This window comes from Emys orbicularis, chromosome 2, assembly GCF_028017835.1.
Source record: "Emys orbicularis isolate rEmyOrb1 chromosome 2, rEmyOrb1.hap1, whole genome shotgun sequence".
Taxonomy (NCBI): domain Eukaryota; kingdom Metazoa; phylum Chordata; order Testudines; family Emydidae; genus Emys; species Emys orbicularis.
In genome coordinates, this window is record NC_088684.1 from 45,833,757 (window position 1) to 45,854,667 (window position 20,911).

At 43.0% G+C, this 20,911-nt stretch overlaps 1 protein-coding gene across 1 annotated transcript in view; it reads right to left on the reverse strand.

Moving 5' to 3' along the window:
* The window catches only part of SLC26A7 (solute carrier family 26 member 7), a 135,017-nt gene that overhangs the window by 92,400 nt on the left and 21,706 nt on the right, over positions 1-20,911 (reverse strand). The window contains exons 2-3 of the mRNA XM_065399357.1: positions 17,736-17,846; positions 14,348-14,520 (exon numbers count right to left, since the gene is read on the reverse strand). Of these exons, the coding sequence (XP_065255429.1) occupies positions 14,348-14,520; positions 17,736-17,846 (284 nt within the window). The remainder of the gene's footprint in view (positions 1-14,347; positions 14,521-17,735; positions 17,847-20,911) is intronic.

Below are 20,911 nucleotides of genomic sequence, written 5' to 3' on the forward strand. Positions count from 1 at the left end.
AGGCCCTTCCGGCCCCAACCACAGCGCACCTACCCTAGCCCTAACCCTCGACCACGGCAAGACTTCTCTAGAAGGCGTGGTCGTGGTAATAGGAGACGTCAATCTGGTCCTCAATCAGGCCAAAATCAGGGCCCCCCAAAACCATCGGCAGGGCCCAGGCAAAACTTTTGAAGGTGCGCTCGAGGACGGAGCACCAGTCTCCTTGCAGGATCCTTTCCCGCCTTTCTCCAACCGCCTCTCCTATTTCCTCCCTGCGTGGTCCCGCATAACATCAGATCGCTGGGTCCTATGCACGGTGGAAACTGGATACCATCTTCAGTTTGTTTCGCCCCCCCTGGACCTGCGCGGACTCAACAAATTCATGGTAAAGTTGAAGTTCCGCATGGTTTCCCTGGGGACCATTATCCCTTCCCTGGATCCTGGAGACTGGTACGCCGCCCTCGACATGAAGGACGCGTACTTCCACATAGCAATTTACCCTCCGCACAGGCAGTTCCTTCGCTTTGTGGTCAACCAGCAGCATTTCCAATTTACCGTTCTTCCCTTCGGCCTGTCCACAGCGCCAAGGGTCTTCACAAAGTGTATGGCTGTCATAGCGGCCTTGCTCCGCAGACATCGGGTCCAAGTGTTTTCGTACCTCGACGACTGGCTCATTCGGGGTCGTTCCGAGCTACAGGTGCGGTCTCATGTTCGGTTCGTCATGAGCCTGTTCAGGCAACTGGGCCTGCTGCTCAACACCGAAAAGTCCACTTTGGAACCAACCCAAAGAATAGACTTCATTGGGGCGGTCCTGGACTCGAATCTCGCCAAGGCATGCCTGCCACAGTCCCGCTTCCAGTCCATGATTACCATTATTCACGGCCTACAAAGCTTCCCGACCTCGACAGCATGCACGTGCCTCGGTCTTCTGGGCCACATGGCCTCGTGCACCTTCGTGACCAGACATGCCTGACTACGCCTCCGCCTGCTTCAGACCTGGCTCTCGTCAGTGTACCGTCCAGGCCAGGACAGTTTGGACACAGTATTCACGCTGCCGACAGAGGTCTTATCCTCTCTGGGTTGGTGGCTAAACCCCAGCCTTATTTGCGGGGGGATGCCATTCCATGCCCCACAGCCATCTCTAGTCCTCACCACGGACGCGTCATCTCTGGGCTGGGGCGCCCACCTGGCGGACCTTCGCACACAAGGTCTTTGGTCCGCACAAGAAATAACCCTGCACATCAACGTCAGGGAACTGAGGGCAGTACGCCTAGTGTGTCAGGTATTCCGCGAACACCTGCAGGGTCGTTGTGTCATGATCTTCACAGACAACACAACGGCCATGTTTTACATCAACAAGCAAGGCGGAGCGCGGTCGTCCCTCCTCTTTCAGGAAGCCATACATCTCTGGGAATTTTGCATAGCCTACTCAATTGACTTGGTGGAATCATTTCTCCCAGGAGTCCAGAACACCTTGGCAAATCGCCTCAGCAGGTCCTTCTTGGCTCATGAGTGGTCGATACGTCCGGACGTTATCCATTCTGTTTTTCGGAAGTGGGGATTTCCCCACATAGACATTTTGGCCTCTCGCGAGAATCGGAAGTGCCAGGTGTTCTGCTCCCTCCAGGGACGCTCCCCGGGCTCCCTGTCGGACGCCTTCCTGATACCATGGAAAACCACCTGCTCTATGCCTTCCCTCCGTTTCCGTTGGTCCACAAGGTCCTTCTGAAGTTACGCAGAGACAAGGCCCACTTAATCTTGATCGCTCCAGCGTGGCCCAGACAACACTGGTACACCACACTCCTCAATCTGTCGGTGACCAAACCAATTCCTCTACCATTGTGGCCGGACCTGATCACTCAGGAACACGGCGGGTTATGTCATCCGGACCTGCAGTCCCTCCACCTGACAGCTCGGATGCTGCATGGCTGACTCAATGTGAGCTGCGTTGCTCCAGTTCGGTGCAGCAAATACTCTTGGGTAGCAGAAAGCCCTCCCCTAGGTCCACATACCTGGCCAAATGGAAGCGCTTCTCCTGCTGGTGTGCCCTGAGCAATACTGTCCCTCTGGAGGCGACAGTACCTACCACCCTAGAGTATCTCTGGTCCCTGAAACAGCAAGGCCTAGCTGTCTCATCTGTCAGAGTACACCTAGCAGCCATCTCAGCCTTCCACCCGGGTGAAAACGGGCGCTCGGTTTTCTCCAATCCCATGGTCAGCAGGTTCCTCAAGGGTTTGGAACGTCTGTACCCGCAAATTCGTCATCCGGCCCCTACGTGGGACCTCAATCTGGTCCTATCTAGACTCATGGGTGCCCCCTTCGAGCCGATGGCCACCTGCTCGCTTCTGTACCTTTCCTGGAAAACAGCTTTCCTCATCGCTATCACATCGGCGAGACGAGTGTCGGAACTTCAGGCCCTCACATTGGACCCACCGTATACGGTGTTCCATAAGGACAAGGTACAGCTGCGACCACACCCCGCCTTCCTCCCTAAAGTGGTGTCTGCCTTCCATGTCAACCAAGCCATTTTCCTCCCGGTCTTCTTTCCGAAGCCGCACGCTTCGCGGCGGGAGCAACAGGTACATTCCCTAGACGTTCGCAGGGCTCTCGCCTTTTACATCGAACAAACAAAGCCGTTTAGAAAGACGTCCCAGCTGTTCGAAAGGCCTCCCGGTCTCCTCGCAACGAATCTCGTCTTGGATTACATCATGCATCCGTGCGTGCTATGACTTGGCTGGTGTCCCAACTACCCGCCTCACTGCCCATTCTACTCGGGCTCAAGCTTCGTCCTCCGCCTTTCTAGCTCATGTGCCCATACAGGAGATCTGTAGGGCAGCGACTTGGTCATCCGTGCATACTTTCGCTTCCCACTATGCCATAGTGCAGCAGTCCAGGGGTGATGCCGCATTTGGTTCAGCGGTCCTTCATTCCGCGACATCTAACTCCGACCCCATCGCCTAGGTAAGGCTTGGGAGTCACCTACTTGGAATCGATATGAGCAAGCACTCGAAGAAGAAAAGACGGTTACTCACCTTTGTAACTGTTGTTCTTCGAGATGTGTTGCTCATATCCATTCCAAACCCGCCCTCCTTCCCCACTGTCGGAGTAGCCGGCAAGAAGGAACTGAGGGGGCACTGGGTCGGCAGGGGCATATATCCAGTGTCATAAGGGCGCCACTCCAGGGGGGCGCCTCAGCCAACCCACCGAGTGTTGCTAGGGTAAAAATCTTCCAACGATTGTGCACGCGGTGCACACACACCTAATTGGAATGGACATGAGCAACACATCTCGAAGAACAACAGTTACAAAGGTGAGTAACTGTCTTTTCTGGGGCTATTGTAACTCTGCTGCATAGTGATGGATAGGAGTATGGGAGAATGAACTTTAAAAGTCCTTGGACAGCACTCTTCCAGTCATTGGAGGGTGCTGCTATGTTAGAACCTCAAGGAACCAACAAAGTAAGTTCGGTGACTCTCCCTAGAGATCATCTGACACATATGACAATCAAGCTAGGTCAAAATCACAGAGAACACTTCTGGAAAGGAAGCAGCATATACTGTGAATGTCTAATTTCGCATTCTTCAACTGTTAACACAGAATAGGAGGCTGCAGAAATCATGAGAGTTCTGAGGGCCAACAGCCAGAGACACACATTTTTGTTTGACTGAGCCTGTAACCTAGAAGCCTCTTGTTGTTCTCATGGAACTGTTTAAAATACAGCATCTGAAGCTATTAGAAAAGGACAGGTGTATTAAACATACTTCACTGAATTTATGCTATGTCTTATAAACAACTCAGTTTATAATCTGTAGTGTAACATATGTATATATATATATATATATATATATATATATATATATATATATATATATATACACACACACACACCATATTTATATAATGTAGACTAATGCCCTATATTTTTCCCACAATTATGCAAACTAGTGCATAAAGATATTAACCTGATAAAGTACACAACACATTTCAAACACATGCCTTACTTATCCTTTAGATAAATAGTGATGATTACATAACAGACGGTGTAGTTTTGTTCCCACGATAAATAGAGCCATTATTTTCTCTCTGATAATGCCTGCTGATAACTAATTATATTCAAGTTTTTAAAATACATACCTGAAACATTTACTAGAGCCAGTGTAGAAGCATGGAATAGGGGAGGCGGGTCAAGTCTCATCTACACCAGAGTAACTCAATTGAAGTAGTTTACACTAGAATAATTAAGATCACAAGGACCGTAGGTTCTTCTAGTCTCAAAGGGATTTGTTCCCTACTCTGATTGGCAAGTAGCTTTCTCTAATTATCCACAAACCACTCAAAATTAAATTATGAATTTCAGTTTGTCTATTTTTGGTTTTGTTTATTAATATTCATAGTAATGTAATTTTATATGCATGACTGGTCATGAAAAAAACAGATTTCTGAACAATCCAAAATTAGTTTCATAATTAAGCTTAATTAGTTTCTCAAGTAAGCAAAGTCTGGGATTGAGGTCCACCATGTGACCAATCACAAGTTCACAATAATGAACAACAAGTAAGCTAAATGAAACCATTCCCAAATCAACCAATAGTCTTAAATCTTTTGTATCAGCTTTCCTGTGAGAAACGATCAAAACCAAAAAATATTGTACAAGTATGTCAACATTTACAATCAGAACGCAAAGAAAAAAAGGCTAAATTTCATCAGACAATCTTTGCTGCTACAAACACACTTCTTCTACTAATTACCAAAAAGGTTCTTGTAGTAATCTGTTTCAAACAGGATGTTAGGAATCATTATTATTTTATTTATTTATTATTTATTATTATTTATTTATTAAAAAGGGGAAGAGAATAAGACTGAGAATATATTATTGCCCTTATATAAATCGATGGTACGCCCTCATCTCGAATACTGCGTACAGATGTGGTCTCCTCATCTCAAAAAAGATATACTGGCACTAGAAAAGGTTCAGAAAAGGGCAACTAAAATGATTAAGGGTTTGGAACGGGTCCCATATGAGGAGAGATTAAAGAGGCTAGGACTCTTCAGCTTGGAAAAGAGGAGACTAAGGGGGGATATGATAGAGGTATATAAAATCATGAGTGATGTGGAGAAAGTGGATAAGGAAAAGTTATTTACTTATTCCCATAATACAAGAACTGGGGGTCATCAAATGAAATTAATGGGCAGCAGGTTTAAAACAAATAAAAGGAAGTTCTTCTTCACGCAGCGCACAGTCAACTTGTGGAACTCCTTACCTGAGGAGGTTGTGAAGGCTAGGACTATAACAGAGTTTAAAAGAGAACTGGATAAATTCATGGTGGTTAAGTCCATTAATGGCTATTAGCCAGGACGGGTAAGGAATGGTGTCCCTAGCCTCTGTCTGTCAGAGGGTGGAGATGGATGGCAGGAGAGAGATCACTTGATCATTGCCTGTTAGGTTCACTCCCTCTGGGGCACCTGGCATTGGCCACTGTCGGTAGACAGGATACTGGGCTAGATGGACCTTTGGTCTGACCCGGTACGGCCGTTCTTATGTTCTTATTCTGTTTTTGCTTCCATAACTTGTAAGGAGACAACTTCACCTCTTTTTCCTTGATCCTTTGCACTGAACCTGTCCTCAAATCTTTTAGCCTTGAACTACTGAGTTCACACTTCATTTCTAATCTTATTACCTCAGCAACACAGGGCTCCCCCACTGGCTTTTCTGTTCTGACCACACTAATAGCCATTATTGTGTCCCTATAACTATGATAATTTCATCCTTTGTTCATTTCACTTTCATAAACCTTGTTCATTGAGGTCTATGGATTTTGGATTAGAAGTAAATTCCATTTTCTTTCCATTGTATTCAATGGATTTTGATCAGGTCTTAATCTCATGAATTTTTTTCCTCAAACTATAAAGTTCCTATTTTCTCTCTCTCACATCATTAGAACAGACTTGCGTAAAAATTCTCTCCTGACCATTTTTTTTTTTTTTGGCTTGACTCATGGCCTGGAGGTTGCAGCCATTGTGATGAGTTTGTTTCCTTTGACACTACTATTAAATTCAACAAACACCTAAAGGTATCTCTTTTACTAATTGATGTTGCCTTAATGATGAGTGAATGAGCTTGAAAGAGCATTTAGAGATGTTTCTCCTACTGTTTTTAATTACTGTATATTATATACTATTTCTCTTCAAATTAAAAGCAATGGAAAAACCTCAGGAACACTTCAGAGCTCACCAGGAAGCTTGATCTACATTTTGTTTCTGCAGGAAAAGGAGGTGGAGAGGTAACAACAGCTGAACGTTAGAGCTCTCTTTTATCAATTTCAGCTTTTGCCTGGCTGCTGAGCACCTCACATTTCATTCTCAAAATTTTCTACAGGCTTTAGGAACCATCCCCAGATGGGTTTACAAAAGTAACAAGACAGGTCTTTGTAGAAGGCTCTTTAGCCCTTCTCTCCATGACATTAGGAGTTTCTACTACCAACCAGCCCACTGCTTTGAGTAGGGTGGTTACATGGATACTTCTGGAATATTCAGACTCATTTTTCAGTGGTAGCCATGTTAGTCTGTATCAGCAAAAACAACGAGGAGTCCTTGTGGCACCTCAGAGACTAACAAATTTATTAGGGCATAAGCTTTCGTGGGCTAGAACCCACTTCATCAGATGCATGAAGTGAAAAATACAGGAGCAGGTATAAATACATGAAAGGATGGGGGTTGCTTTACCAAGTATGAGGTCAGTCTAATGAGATAAATCAATTAACAGCAGGATACCAAGGGAGAAAAAATAACTTTTGAAGTGGAGTCTCTTACCACTTCAAAATTTATTTGAGGCTTCTTGTAGCTGAGTGGGCGGTAAGGGCTGGATTTTAGGGCTTGATCCAAAGCCCACTCAAGTCAATGAGAGTACAATAGAACCTCAGAGTTACAAACAGCAGAGTTACAGACTGACCAGTCAATTACACCCCTCATTTGGAACTGGAAGTATGCAATCAGGCAGCAGCAGCAGAGACCAAAAATAAAAAAAAAAAAGCAAATATAGTACAATACTGGGTTAAAAGTAAACTACTAAAAATATAAAGGGAAAGCAGCATTTTTCTTCTGCATAGTAAAGATTCAAAGCTGTATTAAGCCAATGTTCAGTTGTAAACTTTTGAAAGAACAACCATATAATGTATTGTTCAGAGTTACAAACATTTCAGAGTTATGAACAACCTCCGTTCCCGAGGTGTTCGTAACTCTGAGGTTCCACTGTACTTTTATTGACTTCAATAGGCTGTGGATCAGGCCCTTAATGGATTTTTTTTGTTTTCAACTCTTTCTAAGTTTTCTGTTGGAAACTGCATGCTCAGTTTTACCCTGATCATTTTACAGCATATTCTTCTAGGTACGCAGATGCTACAGAGATGGGGGCAATATAAATAGGTAGTTAAATAACCTACTTCATACTAAAACACATGAAAGCCCCCATTATTATTACTGTTTGTACTACCATAGCTCCTAGGGGCCCTAATCATGGACCAGGACCCCGTTGTGTTACAGGCTGAACAAAGAGACAGTCCCACCCCAAAGAGCTTACAATCTAAATAGACCAGGAAGATAGGGAGGGGGAAGGAATATAACACACAACCAGAGTGAACAGTATGATTGTGGCAAACATCATATTAGTGAAATGATTTTTTTTCAAGGGGCAGGAGAGGGTTTAGTTAGGAGGAAATCATCGAAATGGAAAGAAAATGGCAAGGGAAGAGTGGTAGGTGCCAAGTGAAGCTGAGGTGAAGAGATTGTGAGGGAGGGGGAAGGTTGGAGCAAACAGCCATCAGCACAGGAATAAAACGGTTACCTATCTTTCATAGCTGTTGTTCTTTGAGATGTGTTGCTCATGTCCATTCCATTCTAGGTGTGTGCGCACCCACATGCACATTTGTCAGAAATTTTTGCCTTAACAGTATCTGTATGGTCAGCTGTGGCGCCCTCTTGAGTGCCATGCTCATACTACCTTACATCAGGTGCTGCTGGCTCTACGCCCTCTCAGTTCCTTCTTGCCGGCAACTCCGACAGAGGGGCAGGAGGGCAGGTAATGGAATGGACATGAGCAACATATCTCGAAGAACAACAGTAATGAAATGTAGGGAACCGTTTCTTCTTCTTCGAGTGCTTGCTCATGTTGATTCCATTCTAGGTGACTCACAAGCAGTATTCATGGAGGTGGGCTCGGAGTTCACGGTCGTGCAGCTTGCAACACAGCTCTACCAAAGTCAGCATCATCTCGGGCCTGCCAGGTAAGCGCGTAATGAGACGTAAACACATGAACAGACAACCAGGTGGCGGCCCCGCAGATATCCTGGATCGGTACTTGAGCTAGAAAAGCTGCCAAAAAGGCCTGTGCCCTAGTTGAATGGGCGGTCACAATCACCGGAGGAGGCACCTTTGCCTGATCGTAGCAGCAACAGATACAGGCAGTGATCCAAGATGAAATTCTCTAAGCAGACACTGGACAACATTTCATCCTGTTGGCCACTGCAACGAACACCTGCATTCACTTACGAAACGGCTTGGTCTGCTCAATGTAGAAGGCTAGCGCCCTTCTGACATCCAGAGAGTGCAACCTGCACTCCTCCTCCATCTTATGAGACTTTGGAAAGAAGAGAGGTAAGAATATGTCCTGGCTCGTATGAATCTGTGAAACAACCTTGGGTAGGAAAGCTGGATGTGGCCGCAGCTGGACCTTATCCTTGTAAAACACCGTATAGGGCAGCTCTGAGGTAAGTGCCCTAATCTGAGACTCTGCAGCAGATGTTATTGCGACCAAGAAAGCGATCTTCCAGGAGACGAGGAGGAGGGAGCAGGAAGCCAAAGCCTCGATGGGGGAACCCGTGAGCCACGACAGCACAAGATTCAGGTCCCACAGAGGGACAAAGTTCTGGATATGCAGGTAGAAGCGCTCCAGGCCCTTGAGGAACCTGACAGTCATGTCCTGGGCAACAACTGGCCTGCCCTCGAGTGGCGGATAGAAGGCCGAAATAAAGGCCAAGTAGACCTTAACAGATGAAAGGGACAAGCCTTGGAGCTTGAGATGCAGAAGGTAGTTAAGGATTAACTGCAGTGAGGCCCGCTTGGGTCGAATACCTTTAACCAAGGTCCAACACATAAACCATTTCCATTTGGCCAGGTAGAGGTCGAGGGCTTCCCTGCCCACCAGGACCTGCTGGACAACAGCCGAGCACTGTTGCTCCTCCGCATTTAACCATGCAGCAGCCAGGCCATCAGGTGGTGTTGCCAGGTTCAGATGCAGAAGACTGCCGTGGTTCTGGGACAGCAGGTCTGGCCAGAGCAGTAGCTGTAACAGTGCGGCCACTGAGAAGTCCAGCAGTGTACCGAACCATTGCTGACACGGCCAAGCCAGCTCTATGAGGATCATCTTTGCCCTGTCCCACTTGATCTTCATGAGGACCCTGTGAATTAATGGCACTGGAGGGAAGGCATACATGAGGGTCCCCAACCACGGGAGCAGAAAAGCATCTGATGGGGAGCCTCTGTCGATCCCCTGAATTGAGCAGAAAATGTGGCACTTTCCATTCTGCCTGGATGCAAACAAGTCCACCTGGGAAGTCCCCCACCTCGGGAAGATGATGCTGACCACCTCTGGATGGAGTGACCACTCATGGTGAGATGAGACGGTCCTGATGATGCAATGGCATGCTGACCATGGAAATTCCAGAGCCTGAGAGCTTCTTGGCAAAGGGCTGATGAGATCGGGCTCTGCTTTGCCTATTGATATAGAACATTGTGGTGGTATTATCCATCAGGACCTGAACCCTCTGCTTTTATATGAGGCAGGAAGGCTTGGCAGGCCAAGCATACCACTCTGAGCTCTCTGACATTTATGCGTAGGGAACAATTGTGACCTTGTGACCTCGACCAACGACTTTGCGTGCTGAGATCGCCCAGGTGGGCTCCTCACCCCAGATCCGAGACATCGGAGACTAGGATAACCTATGGGGATGGGGCCGCAAAGGAAACTCCCTCCTCCACCGATACGGGATTTCTCCACCACGTGAGTGATGATAGTACCCTGACTACATGGTTAACATTGTGTCTGTTGGGGCCGTAGACCGATGCCAGCTATGCCTATAGGGGCCTGAGATGGAGCTGCATGCCGATTTTTTCTTGTTTATCAACAGCCCCAGATCGTGACAGGTGGAGCAAACCAGATCAAGGTGCCTCCGCACCTCATCCCAGGACCGGCCCTTGATTAGCAAGTTGTTGAGGTACGGGTAAATTTGAACAGCCCGATGCCTCGGGTAAGCAGCCACTGATGCCATGCACTTTGTAAACACTCTTGGGGCTGACGAGAGACCGAAGGGTAGCACCATGAATTGTGGAGTCCGACTGGGAGGGTTCTGATGCCAGATGAAGCGCGGCCTCCATGAGGAGGGCCCTCAAGCAGATATCCCGCTCCTTCTGGGTTCTGGAGGGAAAGCTCTTGCAAATCCTCCACTTATCCTTTATATGGGACTCCCCCAAGCAGTTTAAATAGCTGCGGAGGGGGTCACTAACAGGCATCGGCCAGTTGCATGATGAACACGTTTTTGAAGCCCAGGGAACGGGGCATGCCCCACTCCTGGGCGAAGTCCCAGCCAGGACTCTACTAAACTAACACTTAATCTAATGGCTAAATAAGTACCTAAGAACTATATACAAAGAAGATAAACAAAGGGCTATTAAGAACTGCAAGACTGCAAGACAAGGCACTCCAACCAACCGTCATGGGTGATAAGAAGGAACTGAGAAGGCGTAGGGCTGGCAGTGCCTAATATTCCGACGCATGAGAGCGGCACTCAAGAGAGCACCACAGCCAACCCTACATATACCGCTAAGGCAAAAAACTCCAACAACCCGTGCACATGGGCACCCACACACCTGGAACAGAATCGACATGAGCAAGCACTCGAAGAAGAAGAAAACTCCAGTCAAAACTACAGAAAGTTTTCTAAGAACCAACAGCCCTTGCTTTGCCTGCTTCTGCCCTTACCAGATGGAGGCTCTAGCGGGCTCCTCTCTGAAGCTTACTCCCCAGCCCAGATGGTTGGGAGAGAGAGGGAGGGAAGGGTGTGAGAAAGATGTAGGGAGGCATGGTCCGATTCCTAGAGCCCCCAGCATGGGGGAGGAGGGTGTCTCTCCTGCACAGTTCTGAGTCCAGCAAAATGCTGGGGAGAGGGTTGACCCTGGCTGGGTCCCTTTTTGCCCCTCCAACCTCCCCCCCCAAGTGAAGCAGTCTCTGCTTTGGCTGCTTCTGCCCCTACCAACTGGAAACTCCCAGCTAACTCCCATCTAAGATCCAACAAAAGGTTGCTTCTACCTACAACATTTGACTAGCAAATAACCTTTTGTACACTCAATGCAAAGCAGGGAAGGAACTTTGTTAAAACATTTACCAAGACGGATAAAAGATGTGACAGAAAACTTAAATTAGGGCTCTGTACAGTCCTGTACTACTAATTTGAGTATTCTGACACCATTGTCTACTACACACTCACATACGTTATTGTTAAAGTTCCTTCCCTGTTTTGCACTGAGCGAACAAACAGTTATTTACTAGTTAAATTTTGTAGGAAGAAGCAACATTTTGTTGGATCTGTGGTAGTCCAGTGATCACTCTTACTAGATTCAAATTTTGAAACACCATATTCCATTCTGTTAGCACTATTATGAGGATTCATTATCAATCAATAGCATTGAAATATGAACAGAAATTTGCGAGACCACATTAATAAATGAGTAGTACAGCTTATAGAGAGCCATTATTAAATACACAGCTTGTATACCAAGATTTATGAATAGGTTACATCTGTTACAATGCTAATCCAGAGAGTTATGAAATATTAGGAAATAAATTAGTGCCCATCAACAGGAACTGATTTTCAAACAATGCCACAACCATTTTAGATTTTAAAGATTAAAATACTTCCATTGTAAAAATGCAGATTTTTTCATTCAATAAAAACAAAAACACAATCCAAACCTTGAAGCAATTTATCTGTATCTGATCCACTAACAAATGCTTTTTCAGATAACAGATTACTTATTCTTACACAGAGAATGCCAAATTAAATTTGTATCTTAGAGTGCAAGCATATGATAGAGGCTACCAAATATATCCATATAAATCAACACAGGAAAAAATCACGTGAGAAGTATAGAGGGAGTAGAACTGGTAGAAAAGCTAGTAAAAAATTACATAGGAACATTTCAAAATGTTTAATTGGTTTTTCAAATTTTTGACAAAATGTTTCAACAGTCGAAAAATTTCAACCAGCTCTATTATTAGTCAAACCCGTCAGAATTTTTTACAAATAATCTGTGTTGAAAATTTTCAGGGCCCTTTCTCTGTCAAAAATCAAATTTTCAATAAAACATTTAATCAGCTAAATCATTTTTCAACTAAAAATTTAATTGAAAACTCAATTTGGAAACATTGTACTTCTACAAGGAGAGAGTTGTTGCTTAGGAGTCTCAACACTCAGGTGGGAACCAGAGTCCTGCATTCTAATCTAGGCTTTCACACCCTCTATGGTTTCAGGTAAAGTCTGCACTAGAGCTGGGTGGGAAACAGGATTCCTATTCAGTGAATATTTTCAAGAGTTTGAATCAGGATGAAAAATCTAAATTTTGAAAATATTGACAAACCAAATGAACAGATTTTTTGGGATCAAGTCAATTGAAACATTTTGTCAAAATAATTCTGTAACATTTCGTTTCGATTGTGAACTCTCTCTCTTAAAAAAACAAAACAATAAAAAAAACTTTTAGCCTCTTAGCTTAAGTTTCTAAACAACAGGTCATTTCAAACTAGAAAACTGAAAAATTGTGTTTCAACAACTTCAAATCTTTTTTCTTTACTCTTTTTTGAGTTAGCAAATTCATCAAAATCAACCCCTTTCATGAAGAGTTTCAGTTTTGACCAACTGGCATTTTTTGACAACAAAAAGATGGTTTGTCAAAAAATTCCCAGTCAGCTCTAGTCATAACTTTTCTAGCTCCATTTTTCCATCTTTGAAATGGGGGCAGAAATATCCCTACCTCACACAAAGGAGGGTGCTGCGAAGATTAATAAGTTAATATTTGAAGATGAAAGGTGCTATTACAAATGTGAATGTATTTGGAAAAAGTATTTTTATTCAGTATTTCATCATATATCCTGAAAAGAATGAAAGAGAAGGCATGTTTATCTTGATAATGGGGAACATAGGCAAAGATGTTTTTTATTTAATCTCTTGCAGAAACAAGTATGGAACTAAAGTGGATTTGGGATAAAGATCAACTGATCATATGAGAAGGTAAATAACATTTTGATCTCAAAATCATTAAAAATTATAATAATAATAATAAACTTAATCTGCTATTAGTTTTCTTTTGGGTTGAATGGTTTGTCTGAACAAAAGGTAAATGAGATTATCATACAGTTTGTTAAATGCTTTGATGATGAAAAGCACTATACACATGAAACCCATTGGAAACCTGTGTATAACAGGTCTCCCACTGTGCCAATACACAGAGGATATGAGTAAAAGCTGTAGCAACTCATGCTTTTAACTCTGGTGGTCCCCAGTACAAACCTTCGTGTATCTGCCAAAATGGCAGCTCTCACACAAGCACTTACACCTTCCACTGAAGCATCTGGTACTGGCCACTGTCAGAGGCAGGATAGATATGGCTATTCCTATGTCAGTAAGTGCTAAGTATTACTATAAGTAATAATAATAAAAGTTGTTGTGGGCTATCTGCATAAGGCAAATAAAAGTAAAAATAGAAGGGGATGTACCCATTAGGCCCTGTTCTTGGCTCTAGTGAAGTCATATGCAAAACTCCCATTTACTTTATTGGGAGAAGGATTTGTCTCTTCATGGCCACCATAGCACAAGCATAATTAAGAACTGACTGTTTTTCTTGACATAAAATGGGATAGGACATGGCTTTAGCACCCCAAAAATGCAGGAATCATTTAATTCTGGCAAAAATAAATGTAAAATGTCACAGGATCACCTTTATTTTAAGCAAGAAACCCCCTTTATTTTGCAAGTAAATTATTTGAAACTCTTTCAAAAGTCAAATTATATTTGCAGACTCCTAAGCACTGGACGAATATAGAGCCAAATTTGTAAACAAACAAAAACAAAAAACAAAAACCATGGTAGAACCCTGCTCAAGAGCCTACTGGCCAAGGTTCAAAGAGCTGGACTTGTTATGAAATGAAACTAAGTCATGTTTTTCATCACCAAAGTCATAGCTGTGACAGACAAAGGCTTAGCTATAGCGTACTTCTTACATATGTTAAAATAAATGTTCATTGACTATTTAGACTACCTACTTGAATAATTCCTCCTAAAAATGAAACCGCTGCAGCAACTCCAATCCTCTGCATTTCAAACTCCGATAAACCTAAGACTCCCGAATTATTGCTTGTAGTGAAATTGTTGATTGCTGGAGAAACAAGACGTTCAACTGCATTGGCAGATATCAAGGAAGTTAAAGCAAAAGTTCCTGTAAAAGAAAAGTCACATATCAGTTACCAATGAGTAGCTCAATATTTGTTAGAGTCACTAACATTAATTTTTCAAAGTACGGCCTCTATCCATGAATGTGAAACTTTGCACACCCACTCACTTCAGGTATGTTTTTTAAAGCACTTTCACTTGTTGGGTGCAAATTTCTAAGTGTAAGATGCCATATGAGCAGATAAACTGAGTGCAAATGGTTTTTTGTGTGTAAGTTCTCTTCTGTGTGCCCGAAAATAATGGTGCTCAAAAAATGCACAAGCAAATAATGTGCACACAGACAAACAGAGGCTGAGTTGAAACACTTTTGAAATTTTTAATCACATTCAGCTAAAGAAGGACAATTCAATATGTTAAAGGCATTAAAGCATCATGGAAAGCTTTGAACAACATCCTTTTTGGAAAAAGTTTTGCATACATTAGCTCCACCTGAAATCATAATTTCTATTTGTGATAACGTCACTAATTGCTGTACAGCTAATTATGGTATCCCAAATAAATTAGGTTCCTGAGTTCAAATGGAGAAAAAGCAGCCAGAATAAAGTTCAATTCTAGCAATTTATTGCTCAGATGAGTAATCTTTTCCACAAGACTAGACTGAGTGACTATTTATGGGTAAGAATTAGTCAAGCAGGCAAAAGTTTACAGGACCAGGCCACAGATGAACTCCACTTTTCATGCAAAAAGGTCCCAATCCTGCATCCTTTACTTAAAGAGAGTTTCACTGACTTCACAGAAGTTATTAGAGGGGACAGAGATTGTCACCTCTGAGTAAAGGATATATGAGGCATTGGCACCTGAGGAGCTGTAGTACACGGTTTAGCAGTGATTCAGGAAAGCATCCTTATTTGGGATGGGAATTAAGCATGTTTAACTTTAAACAATGAATCTTCAGCACATGCTTACGTGCTTTCCTGAATCAGGGCCTTTGGGATTATGGGATATGTGCAATAGCGGCATTCTTCTGCTGAAATGATTAACATGAAAATACATTGTGTTCACATTTATAATATTTTCTTCACAACCACGAGGGACAGAAACATTTCTGAATGAAAGCTTAGATTGTGAAGCACAATTCTGTGGCAAGGGCTGGAGTCCAAAAGGTGGATTCTACAGCAAATCCAAAACCACAGAATTGTAGGATACATGGCCTTGACTATACTCCACAAATCCTGGGCTGAATGACATTTGCTCCATTTCACCCCATGGATACCGTGTCAGTCCTGAAGTCCTGCCCTTTGTCCATTTCACCACCTTCATGCTACAAAACGAGAGTTTATTACCACAAGATATTTTTCTGCATATTAAGGGTGCAATGTAAGATGATGAGTGAGGTACCTTTTTCCTTTAGTGAGCTTTAGTTTAAAAATCAACTGTTCATGGAGAAATTTGTAAACATTGTCTATTTTGAAACATTTTTCCTCATATTTTCACCTTTTTTAATGAAAAAGGGAAATACTAATGAGAGAAGACAAATAAAGGAACTATAAGGCTATATAGCAACCTACCGTTACCCTAGCTCCTGCCACAGAATTATTCTCCAAAATCTAAGCTTTCATTTAAAAGAAAGTTTCTCACTCTCCTGTGAAGTGAGTATACTGATCATTTTAGCAGAACCATCCATCTAATGTACATGTCCCACAATCCCAAACTGCCTCCCCAGGTATCAAAGGCCCCAGAGACTTCCTCCCTGACAATTTCTGTGTGCATAACACAAGAGATACTGTAACAATGGTGTTATTCATGTGAATAGTTCATTGATTAAAACTACTTTTTTTTCAAAAATAAGCTTCTGCAGAATTTCTAGTTTGCTACATCAGAGCAACAAAATCCAAGGACCTTGACACAGAATTCATGTCCTGTTTGCTGTAAATTATCTGGAGGTTTGACAATATAACATACATATGTTGGGATACAAATTCTATGCACTTTGGAATGTACATTGGTTTCCCAGTAGACCACACAGCTCTTATGGAGCTGTTAACAGTATTACTAAACACAGATTTTGGCACACACATCAATTTCAAAACCATGTAGTTATTCAAAAGACAGTGTTTGCTTCTTAGAAAACATATTAGCCAGAGGAGAGATGTATGCAGTTGAGCTATGTGAGCCCTGCAGGGTGTGCTTTGTGGTTGCCAATGGTTCCAAATTTCCAAGAACCATCTCCCCTCCTCTCAAAAGGCTTCCACAGCCACTCCCCTTCCCCTAAGGTGCAGGATACCCCTTTCACATTTTAGCTTTGGTTGACTGGGGAGAAGGGCTACTGCCCTGCATTCAAGCTCACTGTACTCGCCTACTGGAACCAAGTGCCTGTCTCTATACTTCCCCTGGTCTTCAAGGGTCACTGGGAGGCCACTATTCCCACAGAGCAGTTTCTTGATGGTCCAACCTGATTAATACAATTCCCTTCCTCAGTTCATAACAGGCTTTCTTAGGGAACAAAGCAGTCAATAATCTAGCAGGAGCTCGGAAACACTTCTTGCCCCTGTGGGTAGCTCTGCTCAAAGCAGTGGTGAGGAAGCCACATAATCACTAGCATGGCAGCTAGGGAACTCCTAGTGGCTCCTTAGCTTCTACAGTGGAAGTGATGGGGCATCTGCACCCTTCAGCTCAATAGATGCAGCTAATCAGGAGTAATCCCAATTCTACTGAAGTATTTGGAGTAGGGAGGGGGTATTTTTTGGTGAGAAGTACTGGGGTTGTGTTTTAGCAATGTGAGAAAATAATGAGGTTTTTCTATAGTTTAGGAACAGTTAAACTTTTAGTTGTTCCCGTTTATATTTAAAAAGGCTCTCTTTAGCTGAGCTCTTGTCTGTTAAAGTTTTAGCTTCAAGCAAATTTATATAATAAAGTGCATAAGCCCCTGATAAGCTGTATTTATAAAGGAAATATGGATGTAGTATTCAATTATGGTGGTAGGAATGGCTCCAGTATAATCTTAACAAGGCTTTTTTTTCCCCCTTGAAAACACTTTTCTTAAGCAGAAAAAGATGTAGCTGTAAAGAAAAGGCACAAAGAAATGTAAACAGGTTAATCTGTTTTAAGACACTTCCCTCTTGCTCTCCCCCACAACTGATCCTGTGACGCTTAGTACCTTCAACTTGCACTGAGATCACCAGTTACTGAGGAAACTCCTCATTTCACAGAACACACGCAGCAACTTGGAGGATGGGAGCCTAAACATTTCCAGACACTTACCTGTTGCAACATGGCGTCCCATTCCAAACACAGCATAAATGATGACAGGAAAGAGAGAGCCATATAAACCAAACACTGGATGGACTGAAGACAGAACAGCAAAGGCCAGACCTATAGAGAAGGATAATGGGAATTAGTAAACAATACATTAAGAACATAAGAACGGCCATACTGGGTCAGACCAAAGGTCCATCAAGCCCAGTATCCTGTCCTCTGACAGTGGCCAATGGCAGGTGCCCCAAAGGGAATGAACAGACAGGTTATCATCAAGTGATCCATGCCCTGTCACCCAATCCCAGCTTTTGGCAAACAGAGGCTAGGGACACCATTCCTGCCCATCCTGGCTAATAGCCATTGATGGACCTATCTTCCATGAATCTATCTAGCTCTCTTTTGAACCCTGTTATAGTATTGGCCTTCACAACACCCTCTGGCAAGGAGTTCCAGAGGCTGACAGGGCATTGCGTGAAAAAATACTTTCTTGTGTTTGTTTTAAACCTGCTACCTATTAATTTCATTTGGTGGCCCCTTGTTCTTGTATTATGAGAAGGAGTAAATAACACTTCCTTATTTACTTTCTCTATACCACGCATGATTTTATAGACCTCTATCATATCCTCCTTTAGTCACCTCTTTTCCAAGCTGAAAAGTCCCAGTCTTATTAATCTCTCCTCATATGGAAGCTGTTCTATACCCCTAATCATTTTTGTTGCCCTTTTCTGAACCTTTTCCAATTCCAATATATTTTTTTGAGATGGGGCGACCACATCTGCACTCAGTATTCAAGGTGTGGGCATACCATGGATTTATATAGAGGCAATATGATATTTTCCATCTTATTATCTATCCCTTTCTTGATGATTTCCAACATTCTGTTCGCTTTTTTGACTGCCGCTGCACATTGAGTGGATGATTTCAGAGAACTATCCACAATGACTCCAAGATCTCTTTCTTGAGTGGTAACAGCTAATTTAGACCCCATCATTTTATATGTATAGTTAGGATTATGTTTTCCAATGTGCATTACTTTGCATTTATCAACATTAAATTTCATCTGCCATTTTGTTGCCCAGTCACCCAATTTTGTGAGATCCTTCTGTAGCTCTTCGCAGTCCGCCTGGGACTTAACAATCTTGAGTAATTTTGTATCATCTGCAAATTTTGCCACCTCACTGTTTACCCCTTTTTACAGATCGTTTATGAATATGTAAAATTGGACCGGACCCAGTACAGATCCCTGGGGGACACCACTATTTACCTCTCTCCATTCTGAAAACTGACCATTTATTCCTATCCTTTGTTTCCTATCTTTTAACCAATTACCAATCCATGAGAGAACCAATCCACCTTCCCTCTTATCCCATGGCTGCTTGTTTTGCTTAAGAGCCTTTGGCGAGGGGCCTTGTCAAAGGCTTTCTGAAAATCTAAATACACTATATCCACTGGATCTCCTTTGTCCACATGCTTGTTGACCCCCTCAAAGAATTCTAGTAGATTGGTGAGGCATGATTTCCCTCTACAAAAACCATGTTGACTATTTCCCAACAAATTATGTTCATCTATGTGTCTGACAATTTTGTTCTTTACGATAGTTTCAACCAATTTGCTGGTACTGAAGTGAGGCTTACTGGCCTGTAGTTGCCAGGGTCACCTCTGGAGCCCTTTTTAAAAATTGGCGTCACATTAGCTATCCTCCAGTCATTTGGTACAGAAGCTGATTTAAATGATAGGTTACAGATGACAGTTAGTAGTCCTGCAATTTCACATTTGAATTTCTTCAGAACTCTTGGGTGAATACCATCAGGTCCTGGAGACTTATTACTGTTTAGTTTATCAATTTGTTCCAAAACCTCCTCTAATGACACCTCAATTTGGGACAGTTCCTCAGATCTGTCACCCAAAAAGGATGGCTCAGGTTTGGGAATCTCCCTCACATCCCCAACAGTGAAGACCAATGCAAAGAATTAATTTAGTTTCTCCATAATGGCCTTATCGTCTTTGAGTGCTCCTTTAGCATCTTGATCATCCAGTGGTCCTACTGGTTGGTTAGCAGGCTTTCTGCTTCTGATGTATTTTTTTAAAAATTGCTATTTCTTTTGGAGTCTTTGGCTAGCAGTTCTTCAAATTCTTTTTTGGTCTTTCTAATTATATTTCTACACTTCATTTGCCAGAGTTTATGCTCTTTTCTATTTTCCTCATTAGGATTTATCTTCCACTTTTTAAAGGATGCTTTTTTGCCTCTCACTGCTTCTTTTACTTTGTTGTTTAACCACGGTGGCTCTTTTTTGGTTCTCTTACTATGTTTTTTTAATTGGGGTATACATTTAAGTTGAGCCTCTATTATGCTGTCTTTAAAAAGTTTCCAAGCAGCTTGCAAGGATTTTACTTTTGGTACTGTACCTTTTAATTTCTGTTTCACTAACCTCCTCATTTTTGTGTAGTTCCCCTGTCAAGGCTGTATCCCCACTTTGAACTTTAGGGTACAAATGTAGGGGCCTGCATGAAAACTTCTAAGCTTATCTACCAGCTTAGCTCTGGTCCGCTGCCACCATCTTAAGAATTCCCTCCCTGGGAAGCCTTGAGAAACCTTTCACCAATTCCCTGGTGAATACAGATCCAAACTCCTTGGAGCTTAAACAAGGAGAAATTGACCCTTCCCCCCTCCTTCCTTTCACCAACTCCTGGTGAATACAGATCCAAACCCCCTTTGGATCTTAAAACAAGGAGAAATCAATCAGGTTCTTAAAAAGAAGGCTTTTAATTAAAGCAAAAGGTAAAAATCATCTCTGCAAAATCAGTATGGAAAATAACTTTACAGGGTAATCAAACTTAAAGAGCTCAGAGGAATCCCCTCTGTCTTAGGTTCAAAGTATAGCAAACAAGATAAGCACTCTGGTAAAAGGTACATTTACAAGTTGAGAAAACAAAGTAAATCTAAGACGCCTTGCCTGGCTTTTACTTACAATTTTGAAATAAGAGAGACTTGTTTAGAAAGATGGGGAGAACCTGGATTGATGTCTGGTCCCTCTCAGTCCCAAGAGCGAACAACCCCTCAAACAAAGGACACACACAAAAGCCTTTCCCCCCCCCAAGATTTGAAAGTATCCTGTCCCCTTATTGGTCCCTGGGGTCAGGTGTCAGCCAGGTTACCCGAGCTTCTTAATCCTTTACAGGTA